General features: G+C 35.9%; 4 protein-coding genes across 4 annotated transcripts; 1 reads left to right on the forward strand and 3 right to left on the reverse strand.

The window, feature by feature from the left end:
• The first annotated feature begins 804 nt into the window (after positions 1–804).
• On the forward strand, positions 805–2,986 carry LOC108854995 (nudix hydrolase 7). Its single transcript, XM_018628679.2, has 8 exons — positions 805–1,077; positions 1,159–1,224; positions 1,325–1,465; positions 1,537–1,614; positions 2,073–2,123; positions 2,226–2,260; positions 2,333–2,444; positions 2,567–2,986. The coding sequence occupies exons 1-8, from the start codon at positions 955–957 to the stop codon at positions 2,789–2,791; spliced, it is 831 nt and encodes a 276-aa protein (XP_018484181.1). The 5' UTR covers positions 805–954; the 3' UTR covers positions 2,792–2,986.
• A 37-nt stretch (positions 2,987–3,023) lies between these two features.
• LOC108854993 (uncharacterized) lies at positions 3,024–4,687 on the reverse strand. Its single transcript, XM_018628678.2, has 3 exons — positions 4,040–4,687; positions 3,472–3,719; positions 3,024–3,381 (listed from the first exon to the last, which is right to left on the reverse strand). The coding sequence occupies exons 1-3, from the start codon at positions 4,634–4,636 to the stop codon at positions 3,132–3,134; spliced, it is 1,095 nt and encodes a 364-aa protein (XP_018484180.1). The 5' UTR covers positions 4,637–4,687; the 3' UTR covers positions 3,024–3,131.
• A 1,966-nt stretch (positions 4,688–6,653) lies between these two features.
• LOC108845678 (uncharacterized) lies at positions 6,654–12,112 on the reverse strand. Its single transcript, XM_057007923.1, has 3 exons — positions 10,426–12,112; positions 9,516–10,192; positions 6,654–9,347 (listed from the first exon to the last, which is right to left on the reverse strand). Exons 1-3 carry the CDS (start codon positions 12,110–12,112, stop codon positions 6,654–6,656), a joined length of 5,058 nt encoding a protein of 1,685 aa, XP_056863903.1.
• A 4,698-nt stretch (positions 12,113–16,810) lies between these two features.
• Positions 16,811–17,549, reverse strand: LOC108852674 (uncharacterized). The gene has a single exon (XM_018626171.2). It carries the CDS (start codon positions 17,473–17,475, stop codon positions 17,068–17,070), a length of 408 nt encoding a protein of 135 aa, XP_018481673.1. The 5' UTR covers positions 17,476–17,549; the 3' UTR covers positions 16,811–17,067.
• Positions 17,550–18,139: the final 590 nt, after the last annotated feature.

Below are 18,139 nucleotides of genomic sequence, written 5' to 3' on the forward strand. Positions count from 1 at the left end.
GAAACTTTCCAAAAAGGAAAATAAAATATGTTTTTAAAAAATATTATTTTTGAAAATATAAATTAAATAACCCAGAAGATATGAAAACTAATTAATTTTTTTATTAGGGCTACATTTTTGATCAAAAACAAAAACTTTTAAATAACACTAATCGATGGTATGATAACATATTTTTGAAAAGTGGTTTACAATAAGACTAATTTTAAAAAGATTTGATAATTTAAACCATAAATCTTATTTTAGTATAATTATACGTGTCAAACTTACGTTAATTCCTAAATGGTACATAATTATCCTTAATAAATTAACACATTTTATTTAATTGCCATTAATATTTTTTCGGTTCCCTTTTTTGCTTAATAATTCCTAGTTAAATTTTAATTTTAGTTTCCTTATATTTTATAACGCTTATCAGACCACGTAAATCACAAAATATATCTATGAAATTTACAATAATATAGTTTATACATATAATATGATTCAGAATAGGAAACTTTACAAAAAGGACAAAGAAAAATACATTTTTATTACATTGCTGGTTAGAGGTGAAAAAACAATGAGTTGAAAATCCAGCAGAAAAAAAATCCTTTAGGAAAAAGGTCTTTAAAAAAATAAAAACGAAACTGCATATGTAATTACATCCGTAACTAGTAGTACTTAAAAAAAGGTAAGAGTTAAAAAATGGTGGTTGTTACCTTAAGGAAAGATCTTTGTCTCTTCGTGGAAGCAAAACAGAAGAGAGAGAGAGAGAAACCTTTCTTTCTCGCATTATATAACTAATTTAATTAAAGAGGACTTTCCTTTACAATTTCCTTTTTTCAATTACAAATAGACAAAAACAAAAATGACGAATCAAAGCAAAGTCTATATCCTCTTCTCGAGACACAGTTCGAATTTGATTAATCAAAGCAAAGTCGTGTCTGGTTTTTAGATTTGCTTGAGAGAGAGAGAGAGATGGATATACTTATCGGGGAGACAGACAATTACGATGGCGTTACGGTGACCATGAATGAACCAATGGATGCTGAAGTTTTTAGCCATAGGCTCAGGGCTTCTCTTTCCCATTGGAGACAAGAGGTTACTTTTCTCAGATTTCAAACCCTATGACTGTGCTCAAGTCTTTAATTTTTCTTTTTTTGTTGGTTGAAATTTTGGCAGGGGAAGAGGGGGATTTGGATAAAGCTACCTCTTGGTTTAGCTAACCTTGTTGAATCTGCAGTTAGTGTAAGATATTTTTTCTCTACAAAATCTTTTCTTGTTTTGTTTTTTTTTGGTTGACTTTTTGGTAATAGACTTGTTTTGGGTGTGTATTGAATCATATCAGGAAGGGTTTAGATATCATCACGCAGAGCCAGAGTACTTGATGCTTGTCTCTTGGATCTCTAACACCCCTGACACGATCCCTGCCAATGCTTCTCACATTGTTGGTGTTGGTGCTCTTGTCCTCAACAAATCCACTCGTGAGGTACCCCCCCCCCCTAATTTTATTCCCTTCTTTTGACTTTAAAGATTAACCAAATTCAATTGAGCGCGCAGGTCCTCGTTGTCCAGGAAAAGAGCGGTTATTTCAGAGACAAAAATGTCTGGAAGCTCCCTACTGGTGTTATCCACGAGGTGATTTTTTTTTACATCACTTCTTCTTTTTTTTCCTGTCATCTTTATTGTCCAATAAGGATCTCTTCCTCCTAGTTTGTCTGATAGACAGTAACAATCATGTGCATCAAAAGAAAACTTTTGTCTGATAAAAAAGTTTCGAAAATATGTAGCGGCTTTACTCTTTAGCTATAAGTCTAAATATTGATATATAGTCTAGGACTGAATGTCTATGTAGTAAGCTGATTAGTGAGCACTTTGGCTTATAAAAGGTTTCATCTAAGGAAAATTTAGAGAATCTCTTATTAATCAAGTCTATCTTGTTTGTGATTTAGTTGAGAACAGAAGCATAAAAGTGTTTGAAAAATTTTAAAAAGTTCTTTTAACGATTTAGCTTTGTAAGCTTTGGAGTATATATTTAGTGGTCCATGGAAATGAAATTCTGATCTCAGTCTTTTTCTTTTTGGCTGCCTTTACAGGGTGAGGATATTTGCGATGGAGTAGCTAGGGAAGTTGAAGAAGAAACTGGTGTATGTATCTACTCCTTTCATAATCTTTTTTTTTTATAGATCTTATATTTAATTTTTCCACTATATTCTAAAATATGTGCTCTTTTGTTTTTTCTACTTCAGATTATTGCAGATTTTGTTGAAGTGTTGTCTTTCAGGTAAAATCATGTTTTTCATTGATTGTATCTAAGCTTACCTCATCAGTTCCTGATTGGTTTACTCTCGTATAGGCAAAGCCACAAAGCATTCTTGAAACAGAAAACGGATCTGTTTTTCCTGTGCGTCTTGGCTCCACGCTCCTACGATATCACTGAACAAAAATCTGAGATCTTGGAAGCTAAGGTATATACATTACTATAAACCTTTCTAACTTTTATGAGCCAAGGAAAAGGTTTACTGCCACTGCTTATTGTTATATCCAATATCAACTAAACAAAGGACATATATCGGTTTCTTTTTTGCAGTGGATGCCGATCAAAGAATACGTAGATCAGCCATGGAACCAGAAGAAGGAGATGTTCAAGATCATGGCTGAAATCTGCGAGAAGAAATGTGATGAACAATACGTCGGATTCTCCGCTGTTGAAACTGTCACAGGAACTGGTAAAAAGAGCTTCGTCTACTGCAATGCTGATCACGCCAAGAACCTTATAGCAGCGCGTGACCAAGCATCATCCTCTTCTCTCTGAATCGCATTCTCATCGAATCTCTGCATTTGTCAATTATTGCGTGTATCCTTTGTATTTGTATCTCAAATAAAAAAAAACAAAACCATCTTTCTGAGACAATTGCTTCTTCCTTTTGGCATTGTCTCAACCGGTTTTAAATTCTCAACTTTTTATTTTTCATGGTTATTTCTGGTTTAATCCACTTTCGTTTGATTATTCCCCGGGCTTTTTTATTTATCCGATATATTTGAAATCTCATTGAACAAGCACATTTATGTAAAATACTAAAATGTAATGTTGTAAAACACAAAGACGTTAAATCCGTTTTTCATTTATTTAAATAAAAGTAGATTTTTGATTTTTAGAGAAACTTTTGGAAGAAGCTGTGAATGTGTTGATTGATCTCCTCAGGCTTCTCCTCGTGGAGGAAATGTCCAACTCCCTTGAGCACGACGGTTTCATCAAGCAACGGTACATCTTTCTTGAATCCGCCACTGCTGATGTACTCCTTAGCCCCCGGCGAATTGTACGTCAAATCCTGATCTCCTACTATGAACTTCACCGGTACACCAATCTTAGCACCGGTCCAGGGTGCAGTCAGCTCCCAATTTCTGTTTTTAAAAAAGCATAAACCGATTGGGTTACACAAATGAAAATCTGTTATTAATTATACTACTTAATGAACCGGGTGAGGAACGTACCGGTCAATGTTGCGGTAGTAGTTAATTGGTCCAGTGAATCCTTTGTTCTCGTACTTGGTGACGTAATAGTCGAGGTCTTCTTGTGTTAGCCACGGTGGTAACGCAGAAGACGCACCACCGTTTTCTGAGCTTTTGAATAGTTTGCCTTTGGCGAGGTAAAGCGGTCCAGGCGTTTTGTAGGTTAAGAAATCTTTCAACACCTTCTCTGTTCCCAATGTTTCGAACTCTGCTTCTATCTCTCCAGCTTTCTTCAATCACATAAAGCAATCAAAATATTTAAAACCAAGAAGAAGTTAATTACTCCGGTTTTGAGATTGATCCGGTCTTATTAGACTTGGTTTGGGTTAATCTAATTAAATGTTGGTTCGATTTGGTATAATACAGATCTCTTAACTTTAAGCCAATCAAAATGGACTAGTTAATTTGATTTCGGTTTCATGACAGACGGATCCGGTTTACTTTTGTCTAATTTGATCTTGGTTCGGTTTGGTTTACTTTTGTCTAATTTGATTTTGGTTCGGTTTGGTTTAATTTAAGATCCTCAACCCTTAAGCCAAATACAAATTACCTGAAACCTGCAGATGTAATAATCGTCACCAAGGAAACGTCTCAAGGTCGGAATCGGGACACGATCTGGGTTCCTCGGAGAGAAGAGGACACTCATGTTGACCAGAGCCTTGACTTTCTCCGGTCTGTACATACACAGCTGCCACGCGATCATCGCTCCCCAGTCATGACCCACCACGAAAACCGGCTCGTCTCCACCTGTCACTGCGTCGATGAGTGCCACCAAGTCTCCGACCATGTTGAAGTAAGTGTAGTCTTCCACTTTCTCCGGCGCGTCTGTGTCTCCGTACCCTCGAAGATCCGGCGCGATGGTACGGTACCCTAAAGACGAAAGCGCAGTCATCTGGTGCCGCCACGTGTACCAGAGCTCCGGGAATCCGTGGATGAAGAGGATGATCGGGTCTCCTCCAGATCCGGATCCGGGAAGCTCGGCCACGTGCATGTTTATGCCGTTTACTTTGAGGGTTTTGTGCTCTACGCCGTCGAGTCCTGACATGTTCACGGTGGTGGTAGGTTTGTTTGTTTGATCTGGTTGTTGTTTCCCGAGAAAGTGAAGGAATCTATAAAAGAAATGGTTTAGATATGCACACAAGAACATGAGATGGTTTTTATTGCGATACGACGTAAAGACCTGATCATACCATTTTAAAGATAGGGGCAGGGAATCAATGGTCCACAATCAAATGTGTCTCACGAGCGAAAAAAAAATAAAGAACAGAATACGATGTATTAGTATACGACAAATTATTTAGTTTAACTATTTTGTTATCTTCTTTTCTCGTGGCTTCTCTCGGCATTTTATATAGTTCTGTTTAAAACGATGTTCCAACCATTTTTGTTTTATAAAATAAATACTAGTATATGTTAATACCATTTACAATATCAAACTGGCGCATGTCGATGCAACATCTACGTTTCAAAATCTTGAAATTGTTTTGTTTCTCTATATTCTAAAGAAAATCCACAAAAGTATCAATGTGGTCATATATTATTGGGGTTGTAAGTCCGAAGGTGTGATGGAGGAGGATACGTATCTAAAATATTCTTTTTGTAGTTGCTTGATGGTTTCATATTCTTGTCCACATTTTTTTGCTTAAGTCGTTTACTTTTCTTCCAAGTTCCAACGCAATCTAACGTACATGACAATCAATATCTGCACTTTCAATTTTCTTTGCACTAGAGGCCTGTTCGTTTAATAAACTCTGGCGTCAGCGGCAGAGATTCTGAAAAACAACTACGAGCGGTAAGAAATATAAAACAATTAAAAAATGACAGGGAGTGATTTGATTAAAAAAACTGACGCTGGCGACACGCGAACTCATCTGAGAGACGCTGATTTTTATGGCGTCCATAAAAACACGGAAACAACCACCAGTGACAATGGCCCACGGCAACCGTATAACGACGCTGCGTTTAGTTTTCTCTTTTTTGGCTTCGAATGGTAAAAGCGGTTCAAACAGTGCAGATCAAGCGGATTAAGCGGATCAAGCAGGAGAAGTGCAGATCAAGCAGATCAAGCTGGAGAAGTGCAGATCAAGCAGGAGAAGTACAGAACATGCCGGAGAAATGCGGAACAATCAGAACAAACAGTTATTATAGTTTTAAATGAAAAAAATCCAAATAAAGTAGATTAAATGTTTAAAAGATTATAATAAAATATATCAAAGTATATAATATATAAATATAATATATAAATAACAAAAATTATTGCACTAAATCCATAATGTCACAATTTTAAAATAAAAATTTAATGATATATATCTTCCATTATTGTTCATATTTCAATTATATTACTATATATTTTCATAATACATATCATAATTAAGTATATAAATGAAATATACATCTCTCTTCATAAGTATACATATTTAAATTATATTACCATATATTTGCGTGATACAAAATATACATCTCTTACATTAGTATACATATTTAAATTATATTACTATAGATATACATAATATATTGAAATATGTATTATATTAAAATGATTATTTTAAAAAGTAAAAACTATATGACAAAAAATAACAAGTAGAGAATGATAATTTTGTATTATTAAAGTTGTAAATAAAATAAAGTAAAAATATTATATTCATAAGATTAGATAAATATATTTTAAAGTTATATGTTGTAACAAAGTTATTTATTGACAAAAAAAAAGCAGATCAACATCACCAAATGTTAGCGGATGAGATCTGCATGCAGATCTTCTGCTTTTTCCACAAAAAGACAACAAATATTGAACTGCATGCAGATCTCCCGCTTGAACTGCTTTTACAAAAAGAAAATAGTGAATGGTGAATGCAGTGCGGGAGAACTGCATGTGGCGGGAGAACCGCACTTGTCCCGCTGTTCCATTCGGACACTTTTTTTTTTTGTAAAAGGCCTTCTTAAATTTAAATGCAGAAAGAAAGAAATACATAAAAGCCATGGGCTTAAGTCTGTTTTTTGAGGGCTAGGCCCAGTACTAACCCCTTAAAGAAACACATAATTAGGAACTAAAGCCCAGTTGATAGAAACCCAGTAAGAGATTATTGATTGAGGCGGAGAAGTTGAGAAGGCTGGCAGAAGTATCGAGAGAGAGCGAAACCGTGGTTGGTGAGAGGAATGGAGAGTCATGATCGGAGGAACCAGAGTTGAGACATCGCTGATGATGCCCTCGGGTTTGCATGTCGGATACTCTGCAATCGGTTCCTCACCTGCTTGTCGATCAGGGAGAAGAGAACCTCCGGTGGTCTGAAAACTTGGTGATGGAGTCTTTTGTTGCGCTCAGACCAAATCCAGTAGATACAGGCTTGCATAGCTATTAGTGTCAGGCGCTTTGAGTCACGGTTCACCTGCAGAGCTTGAAGTTGAGTCACGATGCAGTCCCAAGAAGTAGATGTATGGAATCCACAACGATCCATCGTCTGTCTCCAAATAGTGGCGCTGTAGACACAGTCAAAGAAAAGGTGATTTCTATTCTCATGGCTAGTATTACAGAGTAAGCAGAGAGGGGTGACATTCATTCCCCATCTGATTAATCTGTCTTTTGTAGGGCACCGATCCAATAACACCAACCAAGTGAGGAAGTTATGACGAGGAATCCCATAGGAGAACCAAACGATCTTAGCCCACGTAACCGTTTGTTGGGGACCTTTGAGATAAGTGTAGACTTCGCCCATGTTGTATCTGTTTCTCAGTTTACCCTCTATCATCCATTCATAGTAATCTGCCTCTTCCGATAACGTGACTGTAGTCAAATGAACCTGAAGAGCCAACTGATTTTCTGTTCTTGCAGGCGGGAGAGACCAGTGACCATTAGTGAATAGAGATGCCACCGTTGCTGACCTTGGTATTCCCAGACGAGAAGAGCTAGCATTTAGAAGTGTGTAGAGGTGACCCAAAGGTGACCAGTTGTCAAACCAAAAACGGGTTGTCTCTCCATTCCCTAAACGACGATGAAGCAACGGGTATACTTGATCTCTAACCTTTATCATCTTATTGACTAACCAAGAGTAATTAGTACTCGTCTTGACTGTCCAGTAATTTGAAACATCACCTCGTAAAATTACCTCTTTGAACCAGCAGACCCAAACAGATTTAGGACGGAAGAAGAGCATCCAGACAAGTTTTAGCAAGCACGCAAGGTTCCATTTGTGCAGATCCTTAACACCTAGCCCACCTTGATCCTTAGTAAGTGTCACTGTTTCCCAGCTTACTCTAGCAGTGTGATGACCATCAATGTTACCATTCCATAGAAAAACTCCACAAAGAGAGTTAATCTTATTTATGCATGCTTTTGGCAGGATAAAGGTGGAGCACCAGAAGGTAGAGACACCTGCAATCACCGTTTTGATAAGAAGGAGTCTCCCTGCAAAGGAAAGTGCCTTGGCAGACCAAGATGAGAGCCGCTGTTTTATCTGCTGAAGTAGGGGTTGACAGTTCTCTAGATTGAGTTTCTTAGTGCACAACGGGACTCCAAGATAGCGCATAGGTAAGCTTCCACAAGGCATGCCAGTAGAAACTTGTATGGCTTGAATTTCTTGTTCCGATACTCCCGAGGCAAAGAAACTGGATTTTTGTAAGCTAACAGCTAACCCAGACCTCTTTTCAAACTCATGCAGTATCTGGAGGACTCTCTGAACTGACTCCAAGGATCCATCAATAAAGATCAGTAGATCATCAGCGAAGGAGAGATGGGTCAGCCTTGTCTTGTGACACTGGTGATGATAAGATAAGTAACCAGACCTTGCTTCTTTGTCTAACATTAGAGATAGATAGTTCATTGCAATCACAAAGAGGTAAGGAGAGAGAGGGTCTCCTTGCCTCAAACCTCTTTTCCCTTTAAAATAACCGCTTACTGTCCCATTATAACCGACCATGAACGATGGTGTGCAGATACACGCTCTCAGAAGCCTGACAAAAGGAGCAGGAAGCTCCAAGCTTTCCAACGCCGCAAAGAGGAAATCCCACGACAGAGTGTCGAAGGCCTTTGCGATATCCACCTTTATGGTAATCCTCTTACTCCCTCTGTTCTTGTGGTAGCCATTGACTAGTTCACTCGCCAACACCGTATTCTCTACAAGTAATCTCCCTTCCACAAAAGCAGTTTGATTAGGCAAGATCAGGTTCTGAAGTATAGGCTTAAGACGTCTCACTAATAGTCTTGAGATTACTTTATACAGCGTATTTAGACATGAGATAGGCCGGTAGTCTGATACTTTAGAAGCACCAGTGAACTTTGGGACCAAAGACAATATTGTTGAGTTTGTTGCTTTGGGCAGGAAACCTGAGTTGAAGAACGTTTGGATAGAGGTGACGCACTCTACTCCCAGCAGTGACCAGGAAGCTTTAAAGAAACCCGAGGTGAGTCCATCTGGCCCTGGAGCTTTGTTAGGATTAAGAGAAAACATTAGCTTGGTGATTTCCTCAACGGTTGGCATTAATAGTATAGAGCTCCTTTGTTGGTGAGTACAGGTGATGGATGTAAGGCTATGGAACCAAGCAGACGGAGAGAACCATAGCGTTTGGAGAGTTTCAGGACCGAGTACTGCCTGGAAGTGTGAAATTGCATGAGCGCTCATCGCCAGGGGATCAGTGATCACAACACCCGAAGCTAGGAGGAACGAGCGGATTGCATTGAAGCTAGCTCTTACTTGACAAACCCGGTGGAAGTAGGTAGTGTTAAAGTCTCCTTCCCTCAGCCACGTTATTCTCGACTTTTGCATAAAGTAACATTCTTCTATCTGTCGCAGAAACTGCCATTGCAGATTCTGATCACGTTCCGCTGCAAATGTTTCTGGAGTTGGATCATTAAGGGCCTGTACCTGCACAAGTTGTAGCAAACGGTAAGATTCAATAACTCTTTGCTGGATGTTTGAGAAATTTTCTTTATTAAGATTTTTGAGACTCCTTTTTATGTTTTTTAGTTTCCAACACAGCGACGCAAGGTCTGAGGAAGTGCTTCCGGCGTGCAACCAAGCATCAGTAACAACCTCTAGGAAGCTCGGGTGTTTGGTCAAGTAGTTAAAGAATCGGAAGGGAGGGGTACCGGCTTGAGGGAGTTGGAAGGCTAGGTCAGTTAAGCAAGGTGTGTGGTCAGAGGGAGCAGGAGGGAGGAAAGTCGCAGTCGCATTCGGAAAAACAGTAAGACACTCGTTGTTGATTAAGCATCGATCAAGCTTCTTTGCAACAGGTGTGACATCACGTTTATTTGTCCATGTATGCACATGTCCATAGTAGCGCAGATCGAACACTCCTAGCTGCAGTAGACAGTCACGAAATTGGAACATAGGAGAAGCGTGCCTACTGTGAGAGAAGCTGGAGTGTTCATGAGAGTGAAGTATCTGATTGAAGTCACCTCCTATCATCCAGGGTCTAGAGTCTAACCCATGAGTGGAATGCAAGTTCAACAACTCAACCCAAAGGTCAGTTCTTTCCTCCAAAAGATTTGATGCATAGATAGCAGAATAGATGATAGGAGAGCAATTAGGCAACCGAACTTCACAGGTGACCATTTGTCTTGACTGAGAGATCATAGTTACTTTAGCCGGGTCCTTCCAAATAAGCACAATTCTGCCATCCTCATCAGAGAGGTGATTAGATAGATAGTGCCAGTCTCTGCACAGGGTAGACATCAAGCGGGGTAGAGATAGTTCTTTTATATGTGTTTCTAATAGAGCACCAAAAATAGGTCTATGGCTATAGAGCCAATCCGAAAAAGTCCGATGTTTATCCGATTCATTTAAACCGCGAAGGTTCCAAAAAAAGAGTTTTGCACTCATTAGGAAGAAAAAGGGGTTTCTCCAGAGGCCTGGAGGGGGTCAGAAATAGAAAGTAAAGGTAAAAAAGGGTTTTTTGTAGATGGGTTAAGAAAGGGGGTGTTTTTTAAGTAGCTCAAAGTACCAACCTCTGGAAAAGGAAGAGAAAGAGAAGGTTTAGAGGATTGGTATGAAATTTTTGGTGGTTCAGGGGGGGAGAAAGTCGGAGAAGAACGGGTACGTTTAAGGGATGGTTTATGTGGTTTGTCAGAAGGACTTTCAGTGGAGGGTAGGGGGTGTTTTAGAGCAGAGGGAGGGGTGAAAGAGGGCGTTTTAAAGGCAGTAGGACTAGTGGGGAGGGAAGCAGATTGAGCCAAAGTCTTTTCAGGCGTCTTAGGAGGAATTGTTTTCTTCGGAACATACTGCTTTCCAGTTGTAGATTTTGCTGAATGTTTTTTCGGATTTTCTGAAGTTTTTTGTTTTTGCTTCTCCACAGGAACTTTCTCCATTGGCGGTGTATCTTTTGGTGGCGTGTAGAGTAAGCAGTTTCGAATGACATGTCCAAGCTCCTGACAATGAGAGCACTTGGGAGGCAGCCATGGATAATCAACTTGGACCTCTACCACTTCACCGCTTTGTCTTTCAAACTCGACCACATTTGGCAATGGCTTGGTAAGATCCACTTCCACTTTGACGTGAGACAAGGTCAAGCTTACTAGATTTAGCGTGAAATCATCAGTCTCTTTAGGATCACCTATCAAACCAGCAACCAACCCAAGGCCTTTGTTGTAACGCAGGTCCAAGGGAACACCAGTGAGGTGAGCCCAAATCTTTATTGAGCTAAGAGGAGGGGTAGCAGAGGAGTGAATCGACGTCCATTGAGCGGTATGGAACATCGAATCACCTACATACCAGATATTTTTATCCAAAATTTTCTGTCTAAGAAATTCACTAGGAATTCTAACAAGAACAGAGCGCTGCAGGGGGTTATTATGCATCTCAAGCCTCCTTCCTTTGGCCCACATGTGACTCAGGACACTTTGGATGTGCTTGAACGGAGGAGGGCGACCATTAAAGTAGCACACAATGAAGTCTTTGTGGAGCTCAGCACCTTTCTCAAAGACAGCATCCGGTATGAGCACACGAGGTCGACCTGTATCAGAAAACATCACAGGAGCCTCTCTTTGAAGGGACTTATCACCTCTCAAGCGAAGTGTCTCAGCTAGCGTAGATGGATGGTTCTGAAGGGGTTGGGTCGAGGATGGAGGAAACTGGTGGGTTTGGACCAAGGGGGGCTGTGGAATAGTAGGAGCAGAGACAGGAATGGGAGATTGAGGGTTGATGGGTAGAGGCGGATTAGGGTTGTTTGCAGCAGGGTTTGAAAGTAAAGGAGAGTTTTGGTTTGGTGGAATGGTTTTAAAGCGGGAGTTTTGGTCAGTTGGTGTAGGAGAAGAGTGGTTCAGAGTGTTGAGAGAGCTGGAAGTTGAGATAATGGGAAGAGAGTTAGGGTTTCCTGTAGCTAAAGGAACAGTAAGGGTAGATTCAATTTCGGCAAGGGAGCCAAACTGAGTAGTAGTAGTAGAGATGACTGAAGCTGGGGGGGAACCCAAAGCTGAAGCCATAACAGTATCAACTGGTGAAGAAGTAAGGTGAGATCTGCGGAGTTCAGAGCGGGAAGGAGGTGGGGAAGCGGCTAAAGGTGGGAAGAGGAGAGGAGAGAGGGGAGAGTTTGGATCAGGAGGGTCAGGGGGACGAGGAGGAGCATCTCCAGAGGTTGAAGACGATGGTTGCACGGCGGAAGCACGGCCAGGAAGCACCCAGCGAGATTGCATTGGAAGACGTGTCAGGGAGAGTTTGACCTTGAATTTTACAAAATGTTATTATTAAGCCTCCCATTCGGACACTTTGTTTGTTAATTTTTGATCGCTTCCAACTGACGCGCGTCAGAGATACGAACAGGGCTTAGATGATTGTAATACAGATCATGATACGGAATTGCCTGTTTATTTCTTTGTCCTATAAAGAAAACGGATTAGATCCTCTTTTTGTGTGGAAATGATATCGGTTTACATCGTTAACATCCTTTGAAAAAAAAAAACTCCAATGAGTTTTACATTAAACAAATTATATAGCTCTGGTGAAGTTGAGGATATATCGTCCCGTTGGCTACACATAAATGTATTTTATTTTATTGACCATATGAATACATGTTCTGACAGGTTAGGACGATACATGTGATTCCAGTACGATATGCTTAATATAATTAAAATCATGGCAATTATAAATATTAATTATGAACTGCAATATCAACTTCAAATGAATATTTTATTTTCGCCGAAACACTTAATTTACTTCTATTATTAACTAATGAGTGAAACATAAACATGATACTCTTTCAATATTAAACTAACAATTCATATGATCTTTTGTCTCAAAACTTACAATGTTTACATCTCCTGGGTGATGGGTAAATCGTAAACTGCAATCCTTATTTAGATATATATATATATATATATATATATATATGGATGATATGTCTGTTTTATGAATTGTGTAATTATGTAGGATTAAATCAATTGCTCCCATTTGAGAATGATAAACCTGATACGATGCATCCAAAAGAGATTACCTATGATTCTCGCAGAAAGTCATGCATGCACGTTCTTTAATTAATTCAATAGATTGATGGTGATTCGGTCACCTTCTGCCGGCCAGTAAACGTTGTTTGATAAAATTTATTCTTATCCCTTGCCCGGATCGATGTTCCACGAACTGGCTCTTCTCTTTGCTAATATGATATTGTCCAGGCTACCAAAATATCATGTTATGAGATCCGATAAGTAACACACTATATATATTTAATACAATATCATGATATTGGTTTTTTTCCTTCTATGATATTAGTTTTATCATATAACACATTACTAGATCATGACCCGTTCTACCGAGCGGGAGTCAATTTTTTTTTTATCTTTGTTTCTACTAAATTTACTAAATGTTATACATGATTGCAATGTGTATTAATATAAAATTTTGATAAATAACAATGTGTACTAATGTGTTTAAATAAGTAATGTGTTTAATTACTAAATTTGATTTTTAAATTTTATGATAACGTGAAGTAGATTTTTATATATATTATTTAAAATATATAGTGCTATATATTTTGTATTTTCAACATTTATCATATAAAACTAACACTGGGGTATTATTTATATGAAAATATGTGTAACATAATATATAAATATATTATATAAACATATCTACGATTTTCGCAAAGGCCATGCGCACCCGCACGGGTTTTATTTTTAAAATGTATTCTATATTGTTTAGTTTTATGTAGTATCGAGTTTGTATAATTCAATTTTGTGTTTAAAGAACAATATCAAATCTGTCTTTATGTAAAAATAACACTTTGCAAGCGCGAGTTGTGTTTTTTTATTGTAACACAAAATTTTATATAAAACTTATGTTTTTTTGTACATTACGAAATTTAATTTTTTAAAATAACTATTACATAATTTCAAAGTGAATTTTATCTCTGAGGTCTAATATATTTTGTGTGTAATGGTTCAAAGCATTTTCGATATATATTATATTTCAGTTTGGTTTGTTTTTAGTATTATTGTATAAGTATAATACTATACAATATTACTATATTCTATACAATATATAAAGCTATGTGTTATTTGTTTTAGAAAGTAGATTAGGCCCAACGTAGTTAAAGAATAGTCATATCTTTATGTATGTGTCTGTGACTTATCTACTTAATGTTATTCGTACTAATAAAATCAATATGGCCAATGAAAGTATAATGATCAATTTAAAATGAATTGTATAAGGTAATTCTAAAACGATTAATATTTTTAGTATTTTTAGTATCTATCTTATTTAAATCGATATGTAATAAATGTGAAAATCATATATGGAATATGGACAAAAGAAAGAATTGTATTTAAGGAAATACATCAATGCAAAATTAGACTATAGTACGTATTATATATAAAGAATGAGACATGTAATGTTTCTGATTTAATAAGATAGATTTTAGGTGGTCATGCCACCACGGCCAATGGCGGAGCCAAGAAAATCTTTTAGGAGAGTCAACTTCGTAAATTACATATATTACATGGACATTAACTAAAATTTGCAATATTTTCTAAGAAATATACAAGTAATTTTTTAAATAGAAAATCCACCTATGTCAACTGTGACCCTCTTGCCACTGACCACGGCAGCACACTATACGTATACATTTATGATTATACATTTATTGGTGTCCACGTGCTATATATTTTACACCATGACAAGCTAGCAATCATCCGATAGATTAAATTTATGATATAAAGATAAAATTGGCACAACAAAGAAAGAAAATTTCGTCAAATTGAGCAGAATATAGATTCACATTTATTTACAGAATGACAACCAATGATTTACCTAAATATAGGATAACAGTATGATCATTTTGCAATTAAAGACAGATTTTATTGGGTTTAATAGCAGCAATTATTTTTTGATTTTATGAATTTATCGTTTACATGTGTTGACAAACAAAAGACGGTGACATATAAAGCCTATAATTTTTTTTTGCATGAATCAAAAGGCTACAATTTTAGATCGATACAAAAAGCTGGATCGTAACAAGGTAGATTGGGTTGATTTAATGTACGTTTTCAAGAATATGAATTCTTTTTTTTATCAACTCAAGAATATGAATTCATTAACATATATACGGGATACAGCAACTATAATTAACTACGTGTTTTATCCGCACACATGCGGGCACAATCATCTTATGAATAATAATTATTTTATATTTTATTAGTTCAAAAATAAATACAATAAATCATTATTTATGTTTTAACAAAAAGTTTAAATCAAACATCAATATATATAGATATATGATAAACAAAATTTCATCAAAAAAATAATAATATATATATATGTATGTTTTATTGTTGTGATAAACTTTTGAAATCACTTATATATTAGAAATATTTTAGAAAATATTCTATACAAGTAATTTTGATTGATTAATATTTAAGTATAAATTATTCAATATCTTAATGTTTTTAATAAAAATAGTATTTCCAGATAACAATAATATATATATATATAAGAATTATTTTTTTTATTTTTTTTATTTTGATGATTTTATCATATTAGTTTATAATCAATTAACTAATAATCTTATTAATATATAATTTTTAATTATATAATAAGCAAAAATAACTAAAATCATGGAAAACATGACATATAAACAAAACTACTTTTTGATTGATTAATATTTAATTATAAATTTTTTTATGTTTTAATCTTTTATAATAGAAACTATTGTTTCCAGTTAACAACAAAAATATATTTAGAAGAATTATCTTCTTTTTTGATAATTTATTGTATTAATTTATATTCAAATAGGTAATATAAAATATAATCTAATATTATTTTGTTTTTAAAACATAATGTAATATTAATATAAATTTTATTTTAAGTTATATAATAAGTCAAATACCAAAAATTATAGAAAACATGATACATAAGCAATTTCACTTCTCAAATAATAATATAACATTTGTTTTACTTATATAATAAGTAAAATACCTAAAACCCAATTATGGAGAAAATGATACATAAGCAAATTTATTTTTCAAATAATAGTATAGATCTTTTGTTCAAAAAAAAAAAAAATAATACTCCCTCCGTTTCAAAATATATGTCGTTCTAGAGGAAATTTTTTGTTTCAAAATAAGTGTCGTTTTCGGTTTTCAATGCAAAATTTATTGACAATATTCTCTTTTCTATTTTTCTATTGGTTGATACATGGTTAGGTGTATTGGTAATAGTGTTTTTATTTTGGAAATATGTAAAATTAAATGTTTTCTTAATCTGTGTGCATAAGGTTAGAACGACATATAATATGAAACGGAGGGAGTAGTATAGATCTGACTATGTCTTGGACGCTCGTTTGCGTTTTCTAAATCTATCGGGAATGATACTAATTTATAGAAAAAGATGAATGGACCGACGATAATATATGATTTAACGTACGTAACACATGATGACCTGACTGACTGATATACGCTCTGCAAGCGCCGAGAGATAACGGTTGCTACAGCAACTCATAGCGAAAGAGACCGGTCTATCTGAAGAGAATCGCATTTTCTTAACTACCACTGGGTTGATGTGCATAGTAATAGTTGGGGAACAAATATGTCGATTGCAAATAGTTAAGGCATTAAATACTTAACTTTGAAAACGCAATCATGTTTGAAATAGACTAACGTTTCTGTTAAAATATTTAAGGTTGACCTTTTCTAATCACAATTTTGCATAGCAACTATAATCTGAGGTACGTATTATTGTGCGCAAGCGATAGTTGAAGAATAAAATTGCCGAGTCGAAATTTTGAGAAACTAAATGCCCGTTTTCCCTTAAAAGGGCCATTTGAAATCTTTAAAAATGAGGGACCGAATCGAGAGGCATGCCATGATTATTTATGCTCTTTTATGCATGCTTAAGAACACATATTTACATTAACATATAGAAATCCATTATTGGTAGTAAAACTGTAACTATTTTACATTACATAAGCTTCATCAACATAATACTAGTAGATACATAACAGACACAACACTTGGTAGTGAATTAAAGCTTATTCTAAGTGAAAGCCTTGACGACAAGCTTTAGCATATGTGTTGGTCTGCATTATTTTCCGAAACTAGAATTTATATATATATATATATATATATATATATCACCATCTTACAAACTCATCCTCTATCGCTTACTTACGAAACTCCTTTATAAGCACCCCTCCATAGAGTTGGACCGCCTCATCGCAGCTAATAGCCCGCCCTTTTGGCCTCTCAAACCGGTTGGCATGGTCGATAAAAGGACGGGAACCACCAAAGTATTGAATACGTTCCGTGGGGCGAGGAACAACCGGTTCTTTTATAGTTGACCCATCTGAATACTGATAAATGACTCGGCGGCAACTAGTAGTACTAATCGCCTCTTTTATTGTATACATTTTTGGACCACCATATGCGTAAGAATTTTGGCTATAACGAGAAGGGAACTCTTCTCTAGGAACATGTGGTGGAGGGGTTATTTTCTGGGACTTACCGTACACCTTATCGACCATTTCAAACGCCTTTTGAGCAATCCTCGTATTTCTATCATTTTGGGCCATTGCCAATGAATCACAATAAATAGAAGAAAGGTATTTTCTTGCTGTGTTATCTTCGGTTTCAGTTTGATATGGAGATGGAAGCCAATGGCCTTTATATAGACGAAGCTTATTCGTAACTAATGGAACCAACATACACTTTTAACTAGAGTTTCTTTATTTTTCTAATGAAATGTTTTTTTTTTTTTGCTAAAATTTGGTGCGTTTTCTAATGAAATGTTGTTACTAATAATGCATTTGCCTACGAACATTCGTATTCTTTGAATTTATTCAATATTTAAAATATAAAGTTGGAAGTTATGATAAGATTCCGAATAATAAAATTATCGATACATGTAAACATCGGAACACGGAATCGAATATAATAATTTATTTAAACAATGTTCCCTCAATATTGCTAATTTTAAATATCAAAAACATACATATACTCATTATTCAAATCCAATATGCATACACATGCATCTTGTAACTTATAATCAAAAGCAATCGCTCTACTTCACTGATAATTTTTTTTTAATAATTTTGAAATATTGGTCGCAGTGGGTGTCTAGGGATATAACTCACGCATAAAAATCGAATTACCAGAAGAAAATAAAAAGTTAGAAAATATAAAAGTAAAAACTAGATTCGATGAATTCTATAAAGTTTTGAAAACAAAACATTTAAA

The sequence above is a fragment of the Raphanus sativus genome, chromosome 4 (genome assembly GCF_000801105.2).
Source record: "Raphanus sativus cultivar WK10039 chromosome 4, ASM80110v3, whole genome shotgun sequence".
Lineage (NCBI taxonomy): Eukaryota > Viridiplantae > Streptophyta > Magnoliopsida > Brassicales > Brassicaceae > Raphanus > Raphanus sativus.